Here is a 19,957-nt window from a genome sequence, read left to right on the forward strand (position 1 = left end):
CAGGTGTGTTTGATTACGGCTGGACACCGGCCCTCAGGGACCCAACTGGGTGACCCCAGATCTAGACCCTGAGTATGTCCTATTAACTTTTTGAAAATTCATATATTTTATATTTTTAAAACATATTTATGCAGTAAATCATTTTGTATTGGTGCGTCTACCAAACTGAATGCGTTTGATTTTAATGAAAGCTTATCCTAAAACCACAGAGCACTCTGAAATCTCGGCAGGAAACTTCTAGACGTTTTCCTTTCGGTCGGTTGTGTAGCACGTCTAGCAGGACTACACAAGATCACGCTCTTATCATTTCTTAGGAAGAGCGTACAGTATGCTTCCTTTAACCTGCAGTAAAGTTGTCTTCCTATTATATAGATGTGATTTTTACAGTTTTTTTAAATTCCAAAATTATTTCTTATCAGATGGGGACATCTTAGCATTGATAATTAAGCAAATGATGGAATAAAAGAATAATGCATAATAAATGCTGTTTTCATTCATAATTACAGCATTTTATTCTCGATTCAAAGTTAACATGATTTTAAACAAGACTGCATCAGAGAATTATGAAATTATAAAAATGTCTGCAACAGTTACGCCAATAATTATCATGCAATGATTATTTTGTTTGCTGTGCAAAGATTTTATGAAAGTGCTTTGGCTTTAAAAATGACCATAAAATACACACCAAATGCACCATAAAATTATCATAAAAACGGTTTTATTTGTGTGCTGTAATCTGAATATCTGCTTTGCATGTGTTTGCTTTGCGTGAGGAACAGATGCAAATGCAGTCTTCCACATCTACTGTTAAGACCGTAAGAGTCTCTTATGGTCCACTTGCTTAAAAAATTAATTATGACAAGTGTTATAGTTTTGTGCGTTCATTTTAAGAATTTGGTACAACAATTGGTTTTAATATTTTTATTTGATATTGATTCTCTCAGTACAGTGAGTATCGTAAGTGATTTCCACACTTATAGTGATGACTTCTTTTTTTTAGTTTGTAACCAGGAAATGACTTCACAAACACCATGACTGTGTACATCGCAAAATATGTTTTCCACTGGTTGGCTGTTATTATAGTCACCGTCATCTATGATGATTTCCCCTCTGAAAAGCTGCTTTAGTTGCTGGAGATCGTGGCTCACTGAGCTGCTGGTTTCTAGCAGCTGCCCGATCACTTTCAGTGCTCCCATTAGTAGTTGTACACTGCGTCTGCATGAAGTTGCTTTGTTGCGTTACCAAACGTAAATTAACTCGCTCTTTACTGAACCATCGAACGTTGTGGAAAAACAGATCTAGGTTGAGTTAGCAGTAGAAGACATTCTTTGGAACTGTAGTCTGAGCCTGGTTTCTCCCAAGGGTTTGGTTCCTTGCCGCTGTCGCCTCTGACTTGCTTCACTTTAATTATTAAATGCAAAGACAGCCTATTTTAATAATCTCAACGCAAAGTCTAACATGCATGGCGCAGGTGCACTTAGGACGTGTCCAAATCCACTTTTGCTATTTTAAAGCTCAGAATGGGTTATCCTGTTCTCTTAATAAGTAATGTGCGTGTGCAATAAACCCATCAGAGTCTCATCTCCCATTCATTTAAGAGCAGGTTGTGTTCACATCATGGCGGCTCGCTGTATACATGCCATAATTTGTTGGCTAAAAAGCGAGGATTCGATCTGCTCGTGCGCCAGGCTAAATCTGATACACACAGTGAATGTCCATCATTACATTTTTATATGAATGTAGCCTACACAGTAATATTCTTTTACACTGTAATCCTTTTGTAATATTTTAATAATAATCTTGTCATTATACATTACTATGCTTTGACACAATCACTATTGTTAAAAGCACTTTCTAAACAAAAGTGATTGATTGATTGATTGATTGATTGATTGATTGATTATAATCTGGCATTGCTTGTAAGAATAGTGTTTCTGGTCCGCTGCTGCAAGTCAAATGTTGTGGTGTTTGGCGACAAGCCAGAGCGGTCAAATATCTGTGAATCAAGATAACAAGGTCTACATCGTGTCCTTCCATTTAAATTAATTTTATGGGTTAAGTTTCAATCCTAACCACTCTGGTGTCTCTCTTTGACCGCCTGTGTGATAAATAAGCTGTGCCTCTGTGGTTCAGGTCCTCAGATAACATACTGGCTTCATCCCCGGAGTGTCCATGTATTTACAGGGAGCACTGCACAGGTCACCGAGGGTCTGCCGTGCCTCGGTCAAGAGACATCATGAAGAAACGCTGATATTTACCAGACTGGAAACGGTTTCAAAACTATTTCCAAGGAATTTAGGGATCCACCAATATGCCAGGCAGATTGTAGAAACCAGAGAAATTCAGCACCACTGTACTCAAAGTGAAATTGAATAATGGACATATTTGCACAAACTCAATGTTGAATGAAATCCAGCCAAAACTTTTTTTGACCTTAAGGAAAACTTTGATTGTTAAACACAACCTAATTGACTCAATAGGTGGGTGTACTGTAATCTGGTGCTCCATCTATAGGTGTTTTTAAACGTCTTTCAATTTTGGCACACTGCACTGTCTACTGGCTTTGGAGAAAATAAAGTCTTAGAAACTAGTATTAAATGTCTGCTCTTATTTTGCTTTACAACCACACCTTACCATCTCCAGACTGATGGATTGGATGAATGTTTCTACCAAACTCTGAATAGCATGCTGCACAAATGTCTAACCAGTGGTTACCGTGACCTCAGAGATGGGCAGCTCGAGATCCACTTTCTTGCAGATTTTAGGTGTGGTTCTCATCATACCGGAGCAAGCTGATCACTGTCAGGATTCCTAGAAACCTATATGAACATTTGCCTGTACAGTCAGGGTTGCAGCTAAACTCTGTAGAGCCTCGGCCCTCAAGAGCCTAAGTGGCCCACTCCTGCTTTACCTAGTTGTTGCTTCTGATCTCCTTACCTAGTGGGTCCCAAGGATGGTACATGCAGTGTGGTCCAATATGTAATCCAAGTAAGGAACCATCTGGAATAAATTACATTACTGGCCCAGGAAAAACTTGGTATGAGTGCCTGGGAGGGATTCCTAGGGCCAAGTTCTGAAAACAAGTTGTTTTGTTGGCATAGACCCTAGAAAGTGTTGTGAAAGGCTGGCAGCATCACCTCCAAGATCTCATTGCTATATTAACTTGCTGAAAGAAGTCCACCATGGGGCCGAGCCAACTGTTTGTGCCATCGGTAATGAGTTTGAATCAACAGGACAGCCCTTCCAAACGGGCTGCACACAACAAGAGCTGGATCTTTCCCATCTGGAGCAACCTCGAGGAGACCAGACAGAGCAGTTGAGCCGTCTTAGAAGAAACCTGGATTTACCAATCGAGTGCTGAGGTAGCCCCATCCCACCAAACGAGCCGTCGTAACCCAGAACATCTGATAAATATGATAACAGATGAGCTGAACATTACGCGCTCCATAGGCGTCATTAAAACGTGCATCAGTGAGTGGTGTGGTTTCATCATGCTGGTCCCCAGAAGGACGGAGCACTTTGATTTTGGAGACTCTTCCAGCAGCCATTCTTCCTGCAGACAGGTCCTCCGGAGTCAGATCTGGGGCTGTGCTACTGCAGGAAACTCTGTAGAAGGGGATTGCATATCGCTGGCATTCCTGAGCCGGATTTCCCTGAGAGACGTGATACTCTAGAAGAAGGGTTTGGCCAGAACATGGGCCCTGGATTCCCTCCATTTCTACCTTCTGGGGAGACCCTTTGTGCTAGAGACAGACCATCAACTACAGTGACTGGAATGCATGAAAGACTCCAATCCACAAATTACAGTTTCAGTCCCTTCAGCCCTACGGATTCACTGTGAAATATTATCTTCTTTCTCAAATATTGTTAGAGGGGCCAAAGTGTGATCCCAGCTGTCTTCTGCAGATGGTTTGCCTGCTCTGCCGTTCCCCAAGTCCTTTCTTTCAATACCCCTATTTGTTTAATAAAGACATACATGAATTTAAAAGCTGTTTACTTAACTCCACGTGGCACTAGATGTTAGCTGGCGCATTGGTGCTATGACCAGCTCTCGTAGGAGATACTGTGGTTAAAAACACACATACAGATAAACCGTTGTGTCTCGGTCCGTCCACCTGAGCCCTGGACCAACAGACACCACCCATACCTCTCAAAAGACCCGAAGGACTTTTTTCAGTGTTCTTAGTCCTCATCTGTCATAATTCCAGCAATGGTATGGTTATGGCGGGAGGACGAGGAGCTGTTCGTTTGTTGTGCTTGCAGCCGAAGTGAATATGATATTATGGTATTATATACTGTATGGTTTCGTGTTAATCTATTAAATGTTAAAGAATATGAGTACCTGTGAGTGTAAACAGTCAGATGATAGAGTTGCACTTCCGGGTTTGAAGTTGTCTCCTTTGTTTTGATTATTCTAGCATATAGCCTTTATTTCCTTATTTCCTTATTTTAGCTGATGTGTAATGTTGATCCAGTGGATCCTGTCGTCTTATTCCGGTCCGGTTAACCTGCTAGTAAACGCTGTAACTAAGGAAGTCATCGCTTCCACTGACAGCCAGGGCTGCGTTTCTCAAAAGCAAGTTTCATTAGCAATAGAGTTCAATGGAATGAAGTTCGGGCAAGCGGCACAGAGACCTCAGATATGGAGGTAGAGCAGTAACTTTTCTGGAGTTTGATGTCAGAACCTTTGACCTTTTTCTGCAGAGGCTTCTGTTGAGATTCTGAAGAATGTGTGCAACCAAACAATCACTAACACAGCATGGAAAAATACTGCCATCAACTGTTTGCTTAGATTCAGCATGACTTATTTTGTGTTCAGATGAAAGAAACTCATACAGGATTAAAACGACCTGATTTCGTTTCGGAGAGTTTCCCTGAACTAAATGCATCCCTAAAGCCCGCTGGATTAAAGTTGTTCCTCCGTTCAGTCCTTTACTGAAGCATGTGTTCTTTAGTTTTTATTTGATCTGAATCGTCTTGTAGTGCGTCTCCTATCTGGGTCTCAATTTAATTGTTCATCATCGACTACTGTGGCAAAAATCAATCAGTTTTATAATATTCATTTCAGTGATTCATATTTGTAAATATTATCAACATATGTGTTTTAAACAAGGAACTCCTTCACGTTATTTTTGTAAATATTTACCTACCAATGTTAATCACACAAACTAATTTAACTGCAGTGTGCGCTTTGTTTTAAAGTGTCTTTGTTCAACATGTTTTATTCGTGTGGTCTTAGCAGAACCTTTATTAGAAACTAATTACATGCAGTAACCTAAATTTAAGCCTATAGTAAATGCATCTTATTAATATCACTCAGTGCTAGAATTTATAATTACACTGTAACGAGTACACCTAAAAATAAAGTGTAACCAAAAAAAGTATTTATTTATTTGTATTGTTTTTATTTGGCTAATACAATTGTTTTTATTAGTTTTATTTCTCATTTCTTACAAACGCTCGCAAGAACGCCGTCTTTATTTTAATCTCTATATAATATTTTATATTTACTGTAGATCCAGTTAAAAGCCCGGAACGGAATTTCATCCGATGTTCTCCTTCTCCAAATTCAGTTTTTTCCCCTAAAAAAGAAAAAGTGTAATGAAGTCTGAACAATCTTCGTAGATTCTTTGGCCGCCTGCAGAAGAGAAGAAGCGTCTCTGAATGAAGAGAGAAGATCTGAGCAGAAGGTTAATGATTCCCGTGGACTCGAGGTGTGGGACTCTATAAAAGTCTTTATTCTTCTCTATTTGATGTTTTGGGGCTGATCGGAAGCCTCGCTTAAATTCGCTCTTTTTTGTTTCTTTTATTTTTGCTTTAACTGATGCGCGCTTTTTTTTATTTCGTTTCAGACTTCAGCTGCCTTTTTTAGTCCCTGGATGTATGTGCTCTTTCTCTCTGAACTTCTGATCTTTCGGGTTATTATTAATCTCTGATGTTCTCGTGAAGTATTCCGTGTTTTTTCGCTTCATGTCTCTTCAGTCGATGTTATAGTTCTTCTGTTTTATCTTTCTTTGCCGAACAACCTTTGTGTTTGTCGTGACAGAATTATTACACAATATTACTCGCATTACAAAGTGCAACGTACTTTATAACATACGAACTCTTTTGATGTTTACACCGATGGATTATGATTAAACACACAAATCATTTCAAAGTTAAGTGCGATTTCAGGGAAAATGTTGTCTTTTCATTGTAATACCAGAACCGACTGAGAGAGAAATAGAGACAACCAAAGAAAAAAAAGAGTTCTCCGAGTAATAATAGTCTAATGATTTAATAATATGAACCGAGTTTCAGAGAGTATGAAGTGAAGTAAAAACTGTTTGACCTGATCTGAATGATATTATCTTCATTGTGACCCGGATGAGCCCGATTCAGCGTTATTCAATTTAAAAAAATAAATGCGCCAATAATTAAATGTTGCGCTGTTACCCGATAAAACTAATAATTCAGATGGTTTTGTTTTAATATTATAGATATGTATATATATTATAATACGCGGCTGTAAAGTCAGTGTATTGTATGCAGTCTGTAAGTGTCTCTCTGTTCTTGTTGGTCTAGATATGCTTGAATTAAACGATCTGCACGTCTCCTGAATCCAGCTCTGGTTTATTCTGAACACACTGCCCTCTGAAATAAAACAATAGATCTAATTAATGTTCTGCTCTTTCGGTCGTAGCTTTAGCTGAAGGAGATAGGAGAAGCAAAGCATGTGTTTCTTAAGAGAGCGATGAAGATCGATGAAGAATTAGTCCTTAAACTTCTTGAAGTGACGCGCTTTGTCTTCTTATCATTAGAGATTATAAAACCAGGCACTGATCGATCAGAGGAGGACAAAAACATCGTTTAACATTGTCGGTATATTTTGTGCTTTATTCGTAGAATTCGTGGCGCTATTCTACTCAGATCTGAAATTAAAACCCCGGCGATCTGACTAGAATTAACAGAATTAACCGAATAATAATTTTTTGTCGTTATCTGAAACTCGAAGTGCTTTTTTTTTAAATGTCGTTTCTCCTCAAGGCGCGCGTGTGTGTGTGTGTGTGTGTGTGTGTGTGTGTGTGTGTGTGTGTGTGTGTGTGTGTGTGTGTGTGTGTGTGTGTGTGTGTGCGCGGAACGAGTCGGGCTCAGCTCGGACTCAACGCGTTATTTCTCGCGGGCCGTGTCGTGTTCTCTTCGGGGATGTGTTTGACTCGGTCTCTTAGTCCACGGCTCTCTCTCTCTCTCACGACCTTCCAGGAAACCAAAGGCGTTTTTATCAGAGGAACGGATGAAAAACCTCAGCCTTCTCTTCGGGATCACACCCGTGCAGATAAAACAGACACTTCATGTGATAAGAGAGAGATTTTAAAGTTTGCTTTTCTGTCTTTTATCCTAAAGGTGTATTTGGGTGTAATTGCGTGCTTTGGGGATCGTTTATAACGAAGAAACGTTAAGAACGGAAGGATTGAGGGCGCGTTTAGACACACGTCGATGTCAAGTGAAATTTATGGAAAGAGAAAAAGCAAGCATTGAAATGAATCTCGACGAACAGGGAAGAAACCCGTCGGATATGATCGAAAGACGTCTTGCTGCTCGTGTAAACTAGAAACGAGTTTGTTTTTTTTTCAGCCCGCGCCGATTTATCCAGTCCTTAGGAATTCTTTCTTTCGAGGTTTATTCAAACATGATCAGAAACAAGCACAAGTTCAATCAACAGGGGTACAACATAAAGTTATAGCTTTGTTATTTAGTCTACACATTCATATATTTTTGTTTTTACAAAACACGTTTTTCACTCGAAGTAAGCATGCGTTAAATCTATGGACACAAGGAAAGAAGGGACGAGAAGCTCCGCGACACTGAATACAAGAGAACGCGACGCACGAACACGACCCGAATCACGCGACACGACACGACACGACACGCCGCGCTCCGACAGAGCGCCCTTCCCGCGCCGCGTCGCCGCCGACTCTCGCTCCACGTTTATATTTATGTACAATGTATGAGTTTAAGTTGTCTTCAAAACGTTGGAATCCAAGTAATGGATTGAAATCGCTGTGCAGGTTTAGGGAAACGCAGACGATCCGCATATTCCACAAACAAATGCCGGTCGCACCGAATCCAGCACGGCTGTCGTTTCTCCGGGGCTCCGGTTTAATTCGTCAGCTGTTGTACTGACACGCGTTTAGACTCGACCCGGGGCTCTGCAGGGCGCTATATCCAAAAGACGGGTGCTGCTTGGACTTCAGTCTTAAGGAGTTGCAAGTGTCCCTGTAGACGCTGTAAGGGGACCCGGGGGGCCCGTAGGGACACGTCGACGAGCTCATCGCCGGGTTGATCGCCGAGCTCCCGATTCCGTTCAGGTTACCGATGTTGTTCAGGCCGGCGGTCGGCATGCCCGGCACGGCCGAGTGACCCATCCCGGACGCCATACTCATGGAGGAGATGGAGGTCGGGGCCGAGAACACGGACTGGGACGTGAGGGGACTCATGGAGTTGAAGAAGGTGAAGTTCTTGGTGGACAGCGGGGCCGGGGCCAGGCCCTTGTTGGTCCAGTTGTTGTAGGTGTAGGCGGGGTACACGTCCTCGTAGGGCTGCATCAGGCCGCTGAACTGAGGAAGGTAGCTGTTCTTGCACAGGTCCATCTGCTGGTTCCGCTCCCTCTTTCTCCACTTCGCCCTTCGGTTCTTGAACCAGACCTACGACAAAAACACGCGCTGTTCACTCGACATCTACAAACCGGGGACTAGTAGACAGACGCGGATTATTTCTGTAGCAGTTTTGCTGCAAAATATTTCATATTCACAAAGAGATTACAATCAGCTCGTCGCGTATAGAAATAGATGTTTAGAAATAAACGCAAATAGATATTTTTTCATAAGCGGCTACAATAAAGGCGGCCATTGTTTGGCTCGAAAATAACATTCTTCTTTTAGCGCCAAAAATATTAGAATATTAAGATCATGAAGATGTTAGAATTATTTTGTTCTTTCGATTAGTAATGCGCATTTGATTCTCCGAATCTTCCCGTTTTTTCAAGTAGTCCTGTGTCCTGTCATAACAAAGCATTCATCAATGAGATGCAGATTTATCCAGCTTTTATAAGAATAATAAATCTCCATTCCGGGTTTGAGAACGAATCAAGACGCGCAATGCATGCATCTGTCTATGGATTTAATTCACGGTAAAGACAGTCCTTCAGCGAACGTTTAATTCATGAGAAACAGAGTGTTTTTTGAATGTTTTTGAACGCGTTTAAACGTTTGGCTTGAAAGAAAATATTTCTCAAAATTGCGGCGGAGATTTTCAAACTTAAAAAAAACAATCCTGAGTCTAATTAAAAATGTTAATTACAGGATACGAACAAATATAAAAAAATTCAACCCTTTTTTTTTTTTAGAAATGATAAAACGTCGTGCATCTGGCCGGTTGATCCGCATCATCCTGTAAATGTTCCCCAGAAAGTAAGAACACGATCTTCCTAAAAACGCATCGAAGGTCATTCTGTAGCTGAAACCTTATAAGAGCACTTTATTTTAAAGCGTACTAGTCGCACGCGTTACTTACTTACTATTATAACCAGAAGAGCTTACACGTGACTACCTAAACCCTAACCTCGCTCCCGAGCGGTTAACTAGCAGCCAGTAATCTGAAGTGAGTGAGTGTTCTCGGGGTTCTCGTACCCGGACGCGGGCCTCGGTGAGGTTGGTCCAGACGGCGATCTCCTCTCTGGTGCTCATGTCCGGGTAGCGGTTCCTCTGGAAGGTCGCCTCGAGCTCCTGAAGCTGCTGGCTCGTGAAGTGAGTCCTCTGTCGTCTTTGTTTCTTTTTCTTGGACTCGTCGGCGTTTCCGTCGTCGCTTCTCTGCTCCACAGACCTCTCCTTTTCTGGGGAGAATAGTTTCGAGGTGATATGTGCTCAATCCCGATCCATACACACGGGCTCTTCAAACACGTCTCATTAAAATACGCCTCTCTGCACCTAAACACCCGAGATGTTAAAGGCCTGTCCCGTGGAAGGAGCTCAGGCCTAGTCTGGAACTCTTTCATGTAAAGCTGATAAACGCGCGTTCAGGTCTAAGTTTAGAGAGGACTGTGGGATCAAAACATGGGCTTTATCCAGCGCTCGAAATGTTCGCTTTAGAAAGCACCAAACGAGTTAATAATACACACTAAACCTGAATGTTTTTGCAAAGCAGCAAGCTTTCAGACTGAGACGAGCTCTACAAAATCAGGCCGAAAAAACAGCTAAACGAATAAAGACATCATATTTACAAAAAATACTGCACGCATGACATGCTTTTAGACAAATAGGCTTGCATTGTATATATATATATATATATATATATATATATATATATATATATATATCTGTGTGTGTGTGCGCGCATGTATGCATATAGGTATAGGTATATATACACACACACACACACACACAGTTTAATGTGGTGTGTGTTCTCGTATGAAGGCAGTGTTTACCTGCTGTCTCATTGTCTGAGGAGTCGCTGCTCGAGTTCTCCAGTGTTTCTCTGGTGCTGCTGCTCCTCGGCAGATGAAAAGATGAGGCCATGTCCAGATTCATTCCAGCTTTAGAACAATCATGCGTGTCCCAGGAGCTCTCCCAGCGCTGGAGTCTCTTCTGATCAGGCTCTTCTTCTCTAAAGAAGCCGGCGGTCTCTCACGATATCGTCGTTCAGACTCGATCTGTTCCTGAAGAGAGCGGAGGTGCAGCAGTCTCTCTCTCTGTGTCTCTCTCTCTCTCTCTCTCTCAGTCCCTCCCACAGGCTCTTCTTCCTCGAGCTTTCCTTCAACAACCTTCAGTCGAGTTTCTGTGAGAGTCAGAGAAACAAAAAAAACAATTCGTTTTCTCAGACGCGCGCAGAACTGCTTCTAATGAAGATTAAGCTCGTAATTAAATGAAGAAGAAGAAGAAGAAGAAGAAGGTGGAGGTGGTTCTTCTCCCTGAGCCTCCTCTGAACACCTTTTACTAAAACAGAGCACTTTCGGCTGAAGCTGCTGTTTGGAAACATAACGTAAAATGTCTAACAATGAGAAATAGAATTTTTCATGTAATAAAAATAAATAAGTTTATTGTGTGAGGTTCTGATCCGGGTTCTTCGGCTCAGTGTCTGCTGCTGGATGAAGAGAAACAACGACCTTTCTATGTGTTTAAGACAGACTCAGACTCAGATATTAATCACACAATTAATCCCGCACTTTTCGTATTAAAAAATATATAAATATATACAAATATAAAAATATAACGTATTTTTATTTTAGAAACAAAGAATCCGAAGCTTTATGTTTTTATTGTCGTGGCTTTAAAAAAACATCATGGCCGTATTTATAGAAAACACTTCCCTTTCGCCTCATCTTCTGACCTGATGTTCATGAATACATCATCATCATCATCATCATCATCATCATCATCATCATCATCATCATCATCATCGTTATTATATTTTACGGATCTGATGTCTTTTCTTTCCAAACATTTAACAGAAATATCTGCGCGCTTTTTCTTGAACGGAGCAGATCTTACTTTCATTCTGTTTTCATCTCTTTCATCAGTAAACTATACATATATACATTTAAATATTCTTCCCAGTAAATATAATAAATATAATAAAACAGCACCATCGACAGAGACCTGGAGGTTTGTTTGTTAGTCAGAGATGAACCGTGTTCATAAATGCGACAGAAACCATGCTTTCATCTTCAGAATTATTGTAGAAATGCGATGAAAACGGCATGATGTAAAAATAAAATAATAGTTTCACTCTTTGTTTTCTGTTTGATCCTGAGAAACATCGCCTCGGGATGACGAGCTAATACTTTACTTATTTTAGATAGATTGTTATATATTTTAGATATAATTTTCTGATTCATTTCTTTTCTGCACAGCATCCCTGAATTACAAACTACAGCAAAATAAAGACATGAAAAACATTAAAGCACGTAATTAATTCTCTCTTAATGAAGGTTTAAATTAATCCTCAAATACAGACAGGTCTGAAATATTTATAACCTAAAACACACGGACATCCGAAAAACAATACATAATAATAATAATAATAATAATAATAATACATCGATAATCACAATACAATAATAATAATAGTAATAGTAATAATAATAATAATAGTAATAATAATAATAGTAATGTAAATATTTCAAGGAAACCCGTGCCCCGAAAAAATAACTAATAATAAAATCAATACCAATGAAGTGGTTTTATTCTAGTCCTAAATAGAACTGAATAACCGAATCAATCTAAATACATTTATTTCTATGAACAGAACTCGTGTAGAAGGTTTTAAAGAAGTGTGTGAATTATTCTTGATGTGAGGAGCTGAGGCCTCTTATCATTTTTTTACTTTGTTAGAAATAATTACAGGCTCCTACAAAATTAATACTAATAACAGCTTACATTTATTTCTCCACAAAGCTGTAATTATTATTATTATTATTATTATTATTATTATTATTATTATTATTATTAGAGACGCATGACAACGGAGTAATAAGTATTTATTTACAGCGATATGAAAACACGCGTGAATTTAACAGAGCTAGATCAGAAAGAAACCTCGTGAGGTTTAACACGAAAGACAGTGTGACCCCGTGATGTCTTGATCAAATGATCTGCTCGACATCCGGTCTCCAGGTGAAGCTACAGGTAGAATCTTCTGAAACAGGCTTTAAAAGCGACTCACGTGACTTCCTCTGAAAGGCTGCTCGCGTCCTTTCTCGAGTGTTAAATACTGTCCGTGCTTTAAAAGCTCGTCGCTCCTCGCTCGTGTGTCTCTGAGGCTGAAGACGAGCGGCGCGGGCTCTATCGGGCGCGTGACGTCACGTCCCCGGCGCGTGACGTCACGCGCGCGCGCTCACACGAGGCTTCAGTGTGTGTGTGTGTGTGTGTGTGTGTGTGTGTGTGTGTGTGTGTGTGTGTGGTCACTTGCTATAACACTGTATCATACCAGCTTTTTATTTGGGTAGTTTATTTACTCCGTTTCTGTTGCTATCCTTCTTTAAAACTCGATCTTTTGTGACGCGTTATGATCCCGGGCTTTATGGTTATGTTTATGAGCATCTTTGTGTATTATTTACGTAAAAGACCACCGAAAACCCGAATGAATTAATGAATACACGAATACACACCAGTCGCGTGAAACAAGACATGTTCATATATAAAATATCACATTGATAACATTATTAAATAAAATAACGAATTAAAACGATAACTTTATTAATAACTGGTGTATGTTTATTTCACGGATAAAATATATTCAACAGTAAAACAGCTTAGAATAACAGTCATTATATTATAGTTTATGGTCGCTATGCAGAGGTCAGATTCTCAGAATCACACACTTCTGATCTCTGAGCTGTTTTATGATTCAACAATAAACTGACTTTCAGGACGGCGCTTCTGAAAAGTCAAAATGAATTAAATGGATCTATAATAGGTTTCTAATATTTAGCGCTGTTTTGGGATCTCTCTACAGCTTTCATTAAACAGGAAAGATAAGAATTCACTTTAAAGAAGCTTCTTGATCATTTAGGGATTCACTAAAAATACAAATGAAATAAAAGGCAGTGTGTGTGTGTGTGTGTGTGTGTGTGTGATCAGGTCGAGCTGAGGATTGTGGAAATAAACGCATTTCTTTCTTGTTCTTTTAATGAAGCTGTCTGCTCGTTTATTTGCTGAGATTACTGTCTGAGTGAGATCTCCAGGAATATCTTCTGACCTGATCTCTTTATACTCTACGATTATTCTTATACTTTAGAAAATGCACTCAGTTCTGCTTTCGGCTAATCTCTGATTCGTTTGCTAATATCGTTCAGTGTAGTGTGCTTTAAGTTCAAACAAAGTCACGACAGAAAACGCTGTATAAAGTAAGGAATCATTAATAAGGCCGATGAATTATTGAAGCGCGCGCCCGCAGAGCATAACACCTCCAGACAGATCTTCAGAGAACATTAGTATAAATAACACGAGCCTGCTGCACTTCAACTGTGTTTCAATGCGTTTATTTGTTATTTCAAAATTATTATGAGATATCCATTCAAGCGTCATTTAGCAAGAACTGGTAAAGAATACTTGAGCCATTGATACGCAGTAACTGGAGAGAGAGTGTGTGTGTGTGTGTGTGTGTGTGTGTGTGTGTGTGTGTGTGTGAGTGTGTGTGTGTGTGTGTGTGTGTGTGTGTGTGTGTGTGTGTGTGTGTGTGTGTGTGTGTGTGTGTGTGTGTGTGTGTGTGTGTGTGTGTGTGTGACAGACAGAGAGAGAGAGAATGTTGGTCTTCAGGGATCCTCTAATGACTGTTTAATATCGCGACGCTTCCTCTCAGCTTCGGAGAAATGTGTCGTAATTAGTGTTAACGAGCGGCTCTTTCTGCTGCTGCTGGTGTCTGTGTAGAGAGTATAGAGCTGAGTTTCTGTTTCTTGGTGGTGCATCTGATCCTCGATCAGTGGATGCATGCAGTGCGTGTCATATACAGCACCATGTGAGTCAGCTTCGGCTTAAAGGACTACTTCAAATACTAAACAGTGCCTTCTGTAGATAAAAGCTCAATAAAGGGGTCATTTTTATCCCTAGGTTTGTCATATATATTTGAAAAAATGAAATAAATCTGTAATGAGTTTATGACCTTTCGCTCAAGCAAATAGACATTTTATTAAACTAAATAACGGTTTTTACCAAATGAATGTAATTAGAGATAAACAGCCTACCTTTTTGTTATGCAGCTTCAGGGTTAGGTTTTTCTACTTGGCTAATTGAAAACTGTCAAGCATCTTTATACAGGTCCGTCTGTGAAGGCAGCTATGATACGTCCAGGGAGATATATAGTATAGCGCCTTCAGGAAACAGCTTTGTGATTCATACCAGGGTGTTTTTATGGAAAATCCAGGAGGCCTCTCTTCCTGCAGCTTGTGTGTGACAGGTCAGAACTCCTGAAGGTCCTCAAACGGGTCCTGGTCCTCCTGCGGCTTTTACCCGTCTCTCTGAGTGATATAATGAGACGACATTGGTCCAGTTCAAAGGGACACATTTTGCTGAATGGTCAGAGAGAAAATGGTGTCACTTGATAATAATGAAATGAAATGATACGAAATTCTCACGAAACAATACAAGACACCCTCGTTAAATAAACAAGGAGCAGCTTACAGTGTTTTTGTCCGACATCTTTATTTAACAGCTGCTTTAAATCATTATTCGTCCACACAATCTGAGAACCCTAACTAGAGATCTCTCTTCATCAGTGGTTTGAGACGCCCAGCTTCATTAGGATTTGATTTGAGCTCTAATCCTGAAACTTCATGCGGTAGTGTTTCTGCTCCAGACCTGAAGGATTTCTGGATGCGTGTCGCTGAGGAGAGCGCCCTGTTGCTGTAATAAACACTTTTCTTCAGAATTAATAATATCCTCAGCTGATGATTGGCAGTGATCACAGAAACACCGCTGGACGAGAAGTGAATAATGACCCTTTGAGTTCAGCTGGCACCCAATCATTATTTTCCCGCTCATGCCACTAAACCTAAATCTATGCTGTAAAAAGTGCTATAGAACCAAAGCTGGCACGACTCCTCAAAATGCTATGAAATATTATTATTACGTTAGAAAGCTAAACCTTTCGCAGGGTATAAAATATTTGGTAATTTTGGGGTTTTTTTTTACCCTGTAAAACTTGTGGTGTTTCCAGTCAAAAATAATCAGCCTTCAAAAATGTTATCTAGAAACTGAGGAGAATAAGATTAATGAGGCATTCAACCAATCAGTTCCAAAAAGAAATACACAACCTGCGCTAATTGAAAGAAAACAAGCTAGTAATAACATAAAGATAGATTTACAAGCAGTTTTTTTCAAAGGCTGGTCATTTCTGACTAGGAACCCCAAATTAGGTGAAGGACGCTCAGCAGCTCGAGGGTTAAGAACCAGTCTCTCTGAGTTGGTTCAGTAACGTGTTTTGATCACAAAGCATCGTCACGAACCATCGGTTCGACATTTCCTGCTACGAGCCGCACACTATTCTGAAAGACCAGCGTTATGCGGATTAGACCTGGACCATCTGCTGGACGAGACCAGGCCTAGAAAACTTAACGAGAAGACTTTACGAGTGATAAAGTCACATGTTGAGGACTTTGGGAAGTTGTTTTAGACGGTTGTGTAGATTATGTTTTGTCTTCAGCTAATCTTAAGACAGGTCAATGTTTTTCTCCATGAGGACTTCCCAGCAGCTTCACTCCCATCTAGTGTTGTACCAGAGGAGAAACTATCATATATACTGTCGTTTTATAGAGTAGAGGTTGGTGTTGACGGAAGTACATTAATCAACAAGAAAATGGCAAACACTTTCCTTGAGGTCTTTGTTTTACCATCAAGAGCCGAAAAACATAAAGCCCCGTGATTTCTTCAGATGGACGTGGGTTGAGTGTAATGTCAGCTACATTAATAGGTTGTGCAAGATATTTCTCACACAAAGGCCTTTAGTCCTCAGTAACTGTCTTTTTGTACTGCTTGTGTCTTGAGGTTCTGTTTTGACAGGGCTTGATGAGGAAAAACATCATCCGTGGGAGTTCAGCATTTTTACGCCATCGCCGCTCTCGGTATTCTGGGCTCTTTATGTGTCCTGACAATAAGATTTATCGAGCAAACATCGCTGCTGTGAAAAATACATATTTAAACTATTTTCGGACAAACAAAGAGACAAAGTAAACGAGGGTGATGTCAGAGCGCTGGGCGAGGAGAGTGTGAGGACACACACCGGAGCCGTCGAAGTCTCGCTCCACGGCTTCTGAATGAGAGCAAGGTGAGGTCTTTGAGGAGTCCTCGCATGAGAAAAACACACTGACAGAGACAAAACGCTGAGAAGATGATTAAAAAGCTGTTAGGGCGTGTGCTAAAGACAGAGAGAGAGAGGAAAAAAACTGAACAAATCTAGAAAAGAGGACTCACTTTTCAAAATAAACAATCAGAAACATGCTTTTTCCTGATTTGAGCTCCTGATGTCCTCGGAGTACACTCTTCTTCACAGCGACGCCACAGAAGAACCATTCAGTCAAACACTCAAGTAAAGAACCGTCTCTTTCTTACCTAGTTATTTTATATTTTATACAGTATTGCATTTTGTCGTTTGTTGTTGTTTGGTGGGGAATCAGCTGGACGCAAAACCTGATGAGACTGAGATTTGGTAATAACGAAGAAGACTGGGCTCTAAACAGTTTGTCGTCCCCTACAGTTTAATCTTTGCCAAAAACGACGAATGAAACAATGAGCTGCTGATTTACATTTTCTGTACGTCCAGGCTGTGCATTCCAGCCGCTCCGGAGTGAAATCCGTCCAGAAACGCACGTCTGTCTCAAACACAATTTACTGCCAGGCCTAGGAATTCAACATGCTCCAGATCTGGGAAAAGCTCTCTCAAGCGCCACAACCCTGGCTTTTTTATCTAGATGGTCAGATAAAATGCTATCTGCCCCCATAAAGCTGTTCGTGGCGGTCTTTAGCAGGAGGCACTTCAATGTCACTGCGGCCGGGCCTCTGATAAAGTTCAAGCCAAACACAGGCTAATTTAGAAGGCCAATAAAAGTCTGCCGAAACGCGGTACCTGGGAACGATCTGAACTCTTCTACGGGCATCCATGTGAATGAATGGCATGAACTCTGGCTATCCTCAGTGGGAATGGAAAGTGATGGTTCTCGGCCGAGCGAGACGGGCAATCAAGAAGCTCTGCTTTCATGCACATCTCCGCGCCTCGAACACAGAGCGCTTGGCAGAAAAGCATGCATCTCTCTGTAAGTTTCCACTCTTGAAGTGTTTGGCAGATATGACCGCGATGTTGGCTAACCATCGGCTGCTCATTTTCCTCCCGAAGACGCTGTTTTCTTAGCAGAGAAGCCCAAACACGATGGGTCTGTTTATTCGCAGAGAATACGCCTTTGTCTGGGCCTCCCAGGTAAGATAAAGGAGACAGACAGAGAGAGGGCCTTAAGACGCTCCTCTCAGGACCACCAGTGTTGCGTGTGTGTGTGTGTGTGTGTGTGGCCCTGTTTGCCTGTGTGTTTGTTGCTGGGTGTGTTTGTGTACATATGCAAACATGTGTGACTAATTCAGGCAGCAGGACTTTGTATGGGATGGTTCTGTGAGCTAGAGGTGTAGTAACTCGATCACAGCACGCTTAGCCGGGTCTGAGCTCAAAGCTGGTGCTAAACCATCAGAGTCTGCAGGTAAGAAAAAACGAGAACGAGCAACTTTGTTCCCCAGTTAGAGTTACCTTTGAGCAAACCTGGGTCATGGATGCTAAACTAAAACACACAGCGCTCTCTAGATTATAATATAGTTTACTAACGAGAGAAAATTCCTTCGGTGTGATTCTGGACAGCGACTCCTGAAATACATAAACATCGTCTATCTGTTCTATTGCTGCTAAAAACCATAACTCAGCCGCAAAATAAATTAGTTTCTGATGAAGCTGTTCACGGCATGACTGTATTTCTAGATCCCCATACCTGAACGTAATAACTAGCGTAGTAATAACGAGCAACAATTTAGGTGTTTATTGAGACAAAAGCCATAGCAAATAGTAAGAGTAATCCTTAAAATAATATTTAGTATGTGGTCATGCAGGTCCTCGCACAATACGGTTATGAGCTCAAAACACGTTTAGCATAGAGAATGATTTAGATTGTGATGTTTGCATCTCATAACTAGCTCCATGTGTGGCTTTTCTGGCGTAGTAAACTTGCTCTGTAGCTCACCCGGTGCAGCGCTGGAGTCTCGCAGCTACGCTATAAAATAGTTCAAAGACTTCTAGAAGCACGATAAAATGGCGTGGTTGCTTTTTTAATCTCACCTTTGCTTTGTTAACGTTATAGGATGGTTTAAGGTCGGGACTGTGTGGTTTAGTTTAAGTGGTTTAAACTTTAAATTTCTGACCTGCACCGCGGTACATGCAACAACTAACGAGTTAAAACAAGGCCAGATTATCCTTCATCCGTTTCCTTTATATCTGACTGTGCTGGACATTTGATTAAAACAGATTCAGGTTGATCTGTAAACGCTGACCAGCCGCTGGATGCTGGAAGCAGTGCAGGCGTGTTTCTCCAGCGAGAGTGGGATTTAAAATCACAGCATGACGTTCTAAGGGATTGTGCGCTTCCCGTCTCCACAAGGCATGTTCCTGTTCGAACACGACGGGGCCGGCTCACAGAGAGGTCCATCCAGAAACGGTTTGGTGAGAAGGGTGTGTGAGAACAGGCCTGCACAGAGCCTGACCTCAACCCCAGCAAACACCTCTGAATGAACTGATTCTCCTGATCTCACTCGCCTTACTGGACCTGAACACTAAATCCTCTGAGATCTGCTGGAAAACTTCCTGAGGAGCAGGAGTGGACATGCAATTTCATATGAACCATTTTGCAGTTAAATATTTGAGGACAGGTAATTCACACGATTTTAATCGTCTACTATAATCGTTACCAATCATCGCTGTTGAGGTAAAGCATTACAAGTAAACACAAAATCAGATTACTTTTCTAAAGGAACTAGTGAAGTAACGCATGATTTTTTTATTTAGAAGGAAATATCTGTTACTTTTTCTCCGGTTCTTTTGTTTTCTCATGTACTGACTGACAGCTCCGGGTTGCCATGTTGAGAGAAAATCATCTCACCTGCACAAAAACACATTCTTCCTCAATATAAATAAAAATGGTAAAATGCAAACTAGGAATATTATATAAACCTGGCTGCAATGATTAAATATGTTTCATAAGGCAAATCACATTTTATAAACCAATACCTGTCCTTCTATGATCCAGTATTTGTGTTTCATTCTCGCTGTTGTGTTGAACGCTCTTCTCCTGGATCAAGTTCTTCATGTTTCAGAATCTTCTTAGTTCCAATAGTTCTTTAAATCAGAACCCAGCGCTCCGATGCTGCTGTAATGTTGTTGGTTCACAAAATCAAAATTG

The 19,957-nt window shown here is 40.8% G+C and overlaps 2 protein-coding genes across 3 annotated transcripts in view; both read right to left on the reverse strand.

Moving 5' to 3' along the window:
- LOC122326397 (GTP-binding protein SAR1b-like) overlaps window positions 1-19,957 on the reverse strand; it is a 167,116-nt gene that overhangs the window by 114,851 nt on the left and 32,308 nt on the right. The gene's annotated exons all lie outside the window — the stretch shown is intronic.
- On the reverse strand, window positions 7,154-11,294 carry LOC122326420 (pituitary homeobox 1-like). Of its 2 annotated transcripts, none has more exons than XM_043221286.1 (3): window positions 10,463-11,294; window positions 9,669-9,866; window positions 7,154-8,684 (listed from the first exon to the last, which is right to left on the reverse strand). In XM_043221286.1, the coding sequence occupies exons 1-3, from the start codon at window positions 10,472-10,474 to the stop codon at window positions 8,148-8,150; spliced, it is 747 nt and encodes a 248-aa protein (XP_043077221.1). In that variant the 5' UTR covers window positions 10,475-11,294; the 3' UTR covers window positions 7,154-8,147. The 2 variants fall into 2 exon arrangements, with proteins under 2 accessions (XP_043077221.1, XP_043077220.1); XM_043221285.1 differs by having other exon boundaries at window positions 7,157-8,684; window positions 9,669-9,871; window positions 10,463-11,293.

This window comes from Puntigrus tetrazona, chromosome 21 (assembly GCF_018831695.1).
Source record: "Puntigrus tetrazona isolate hp1 chromosome 21, ASM1883169v1, whole genome shotgun sequence".
Lineage (NCBI taxonomy): Eukaryota > Metazoa > Chordata > Actinopteri > Cypriniformes > Cyprinidae > Puntigrus > Puntigrus tetrazona.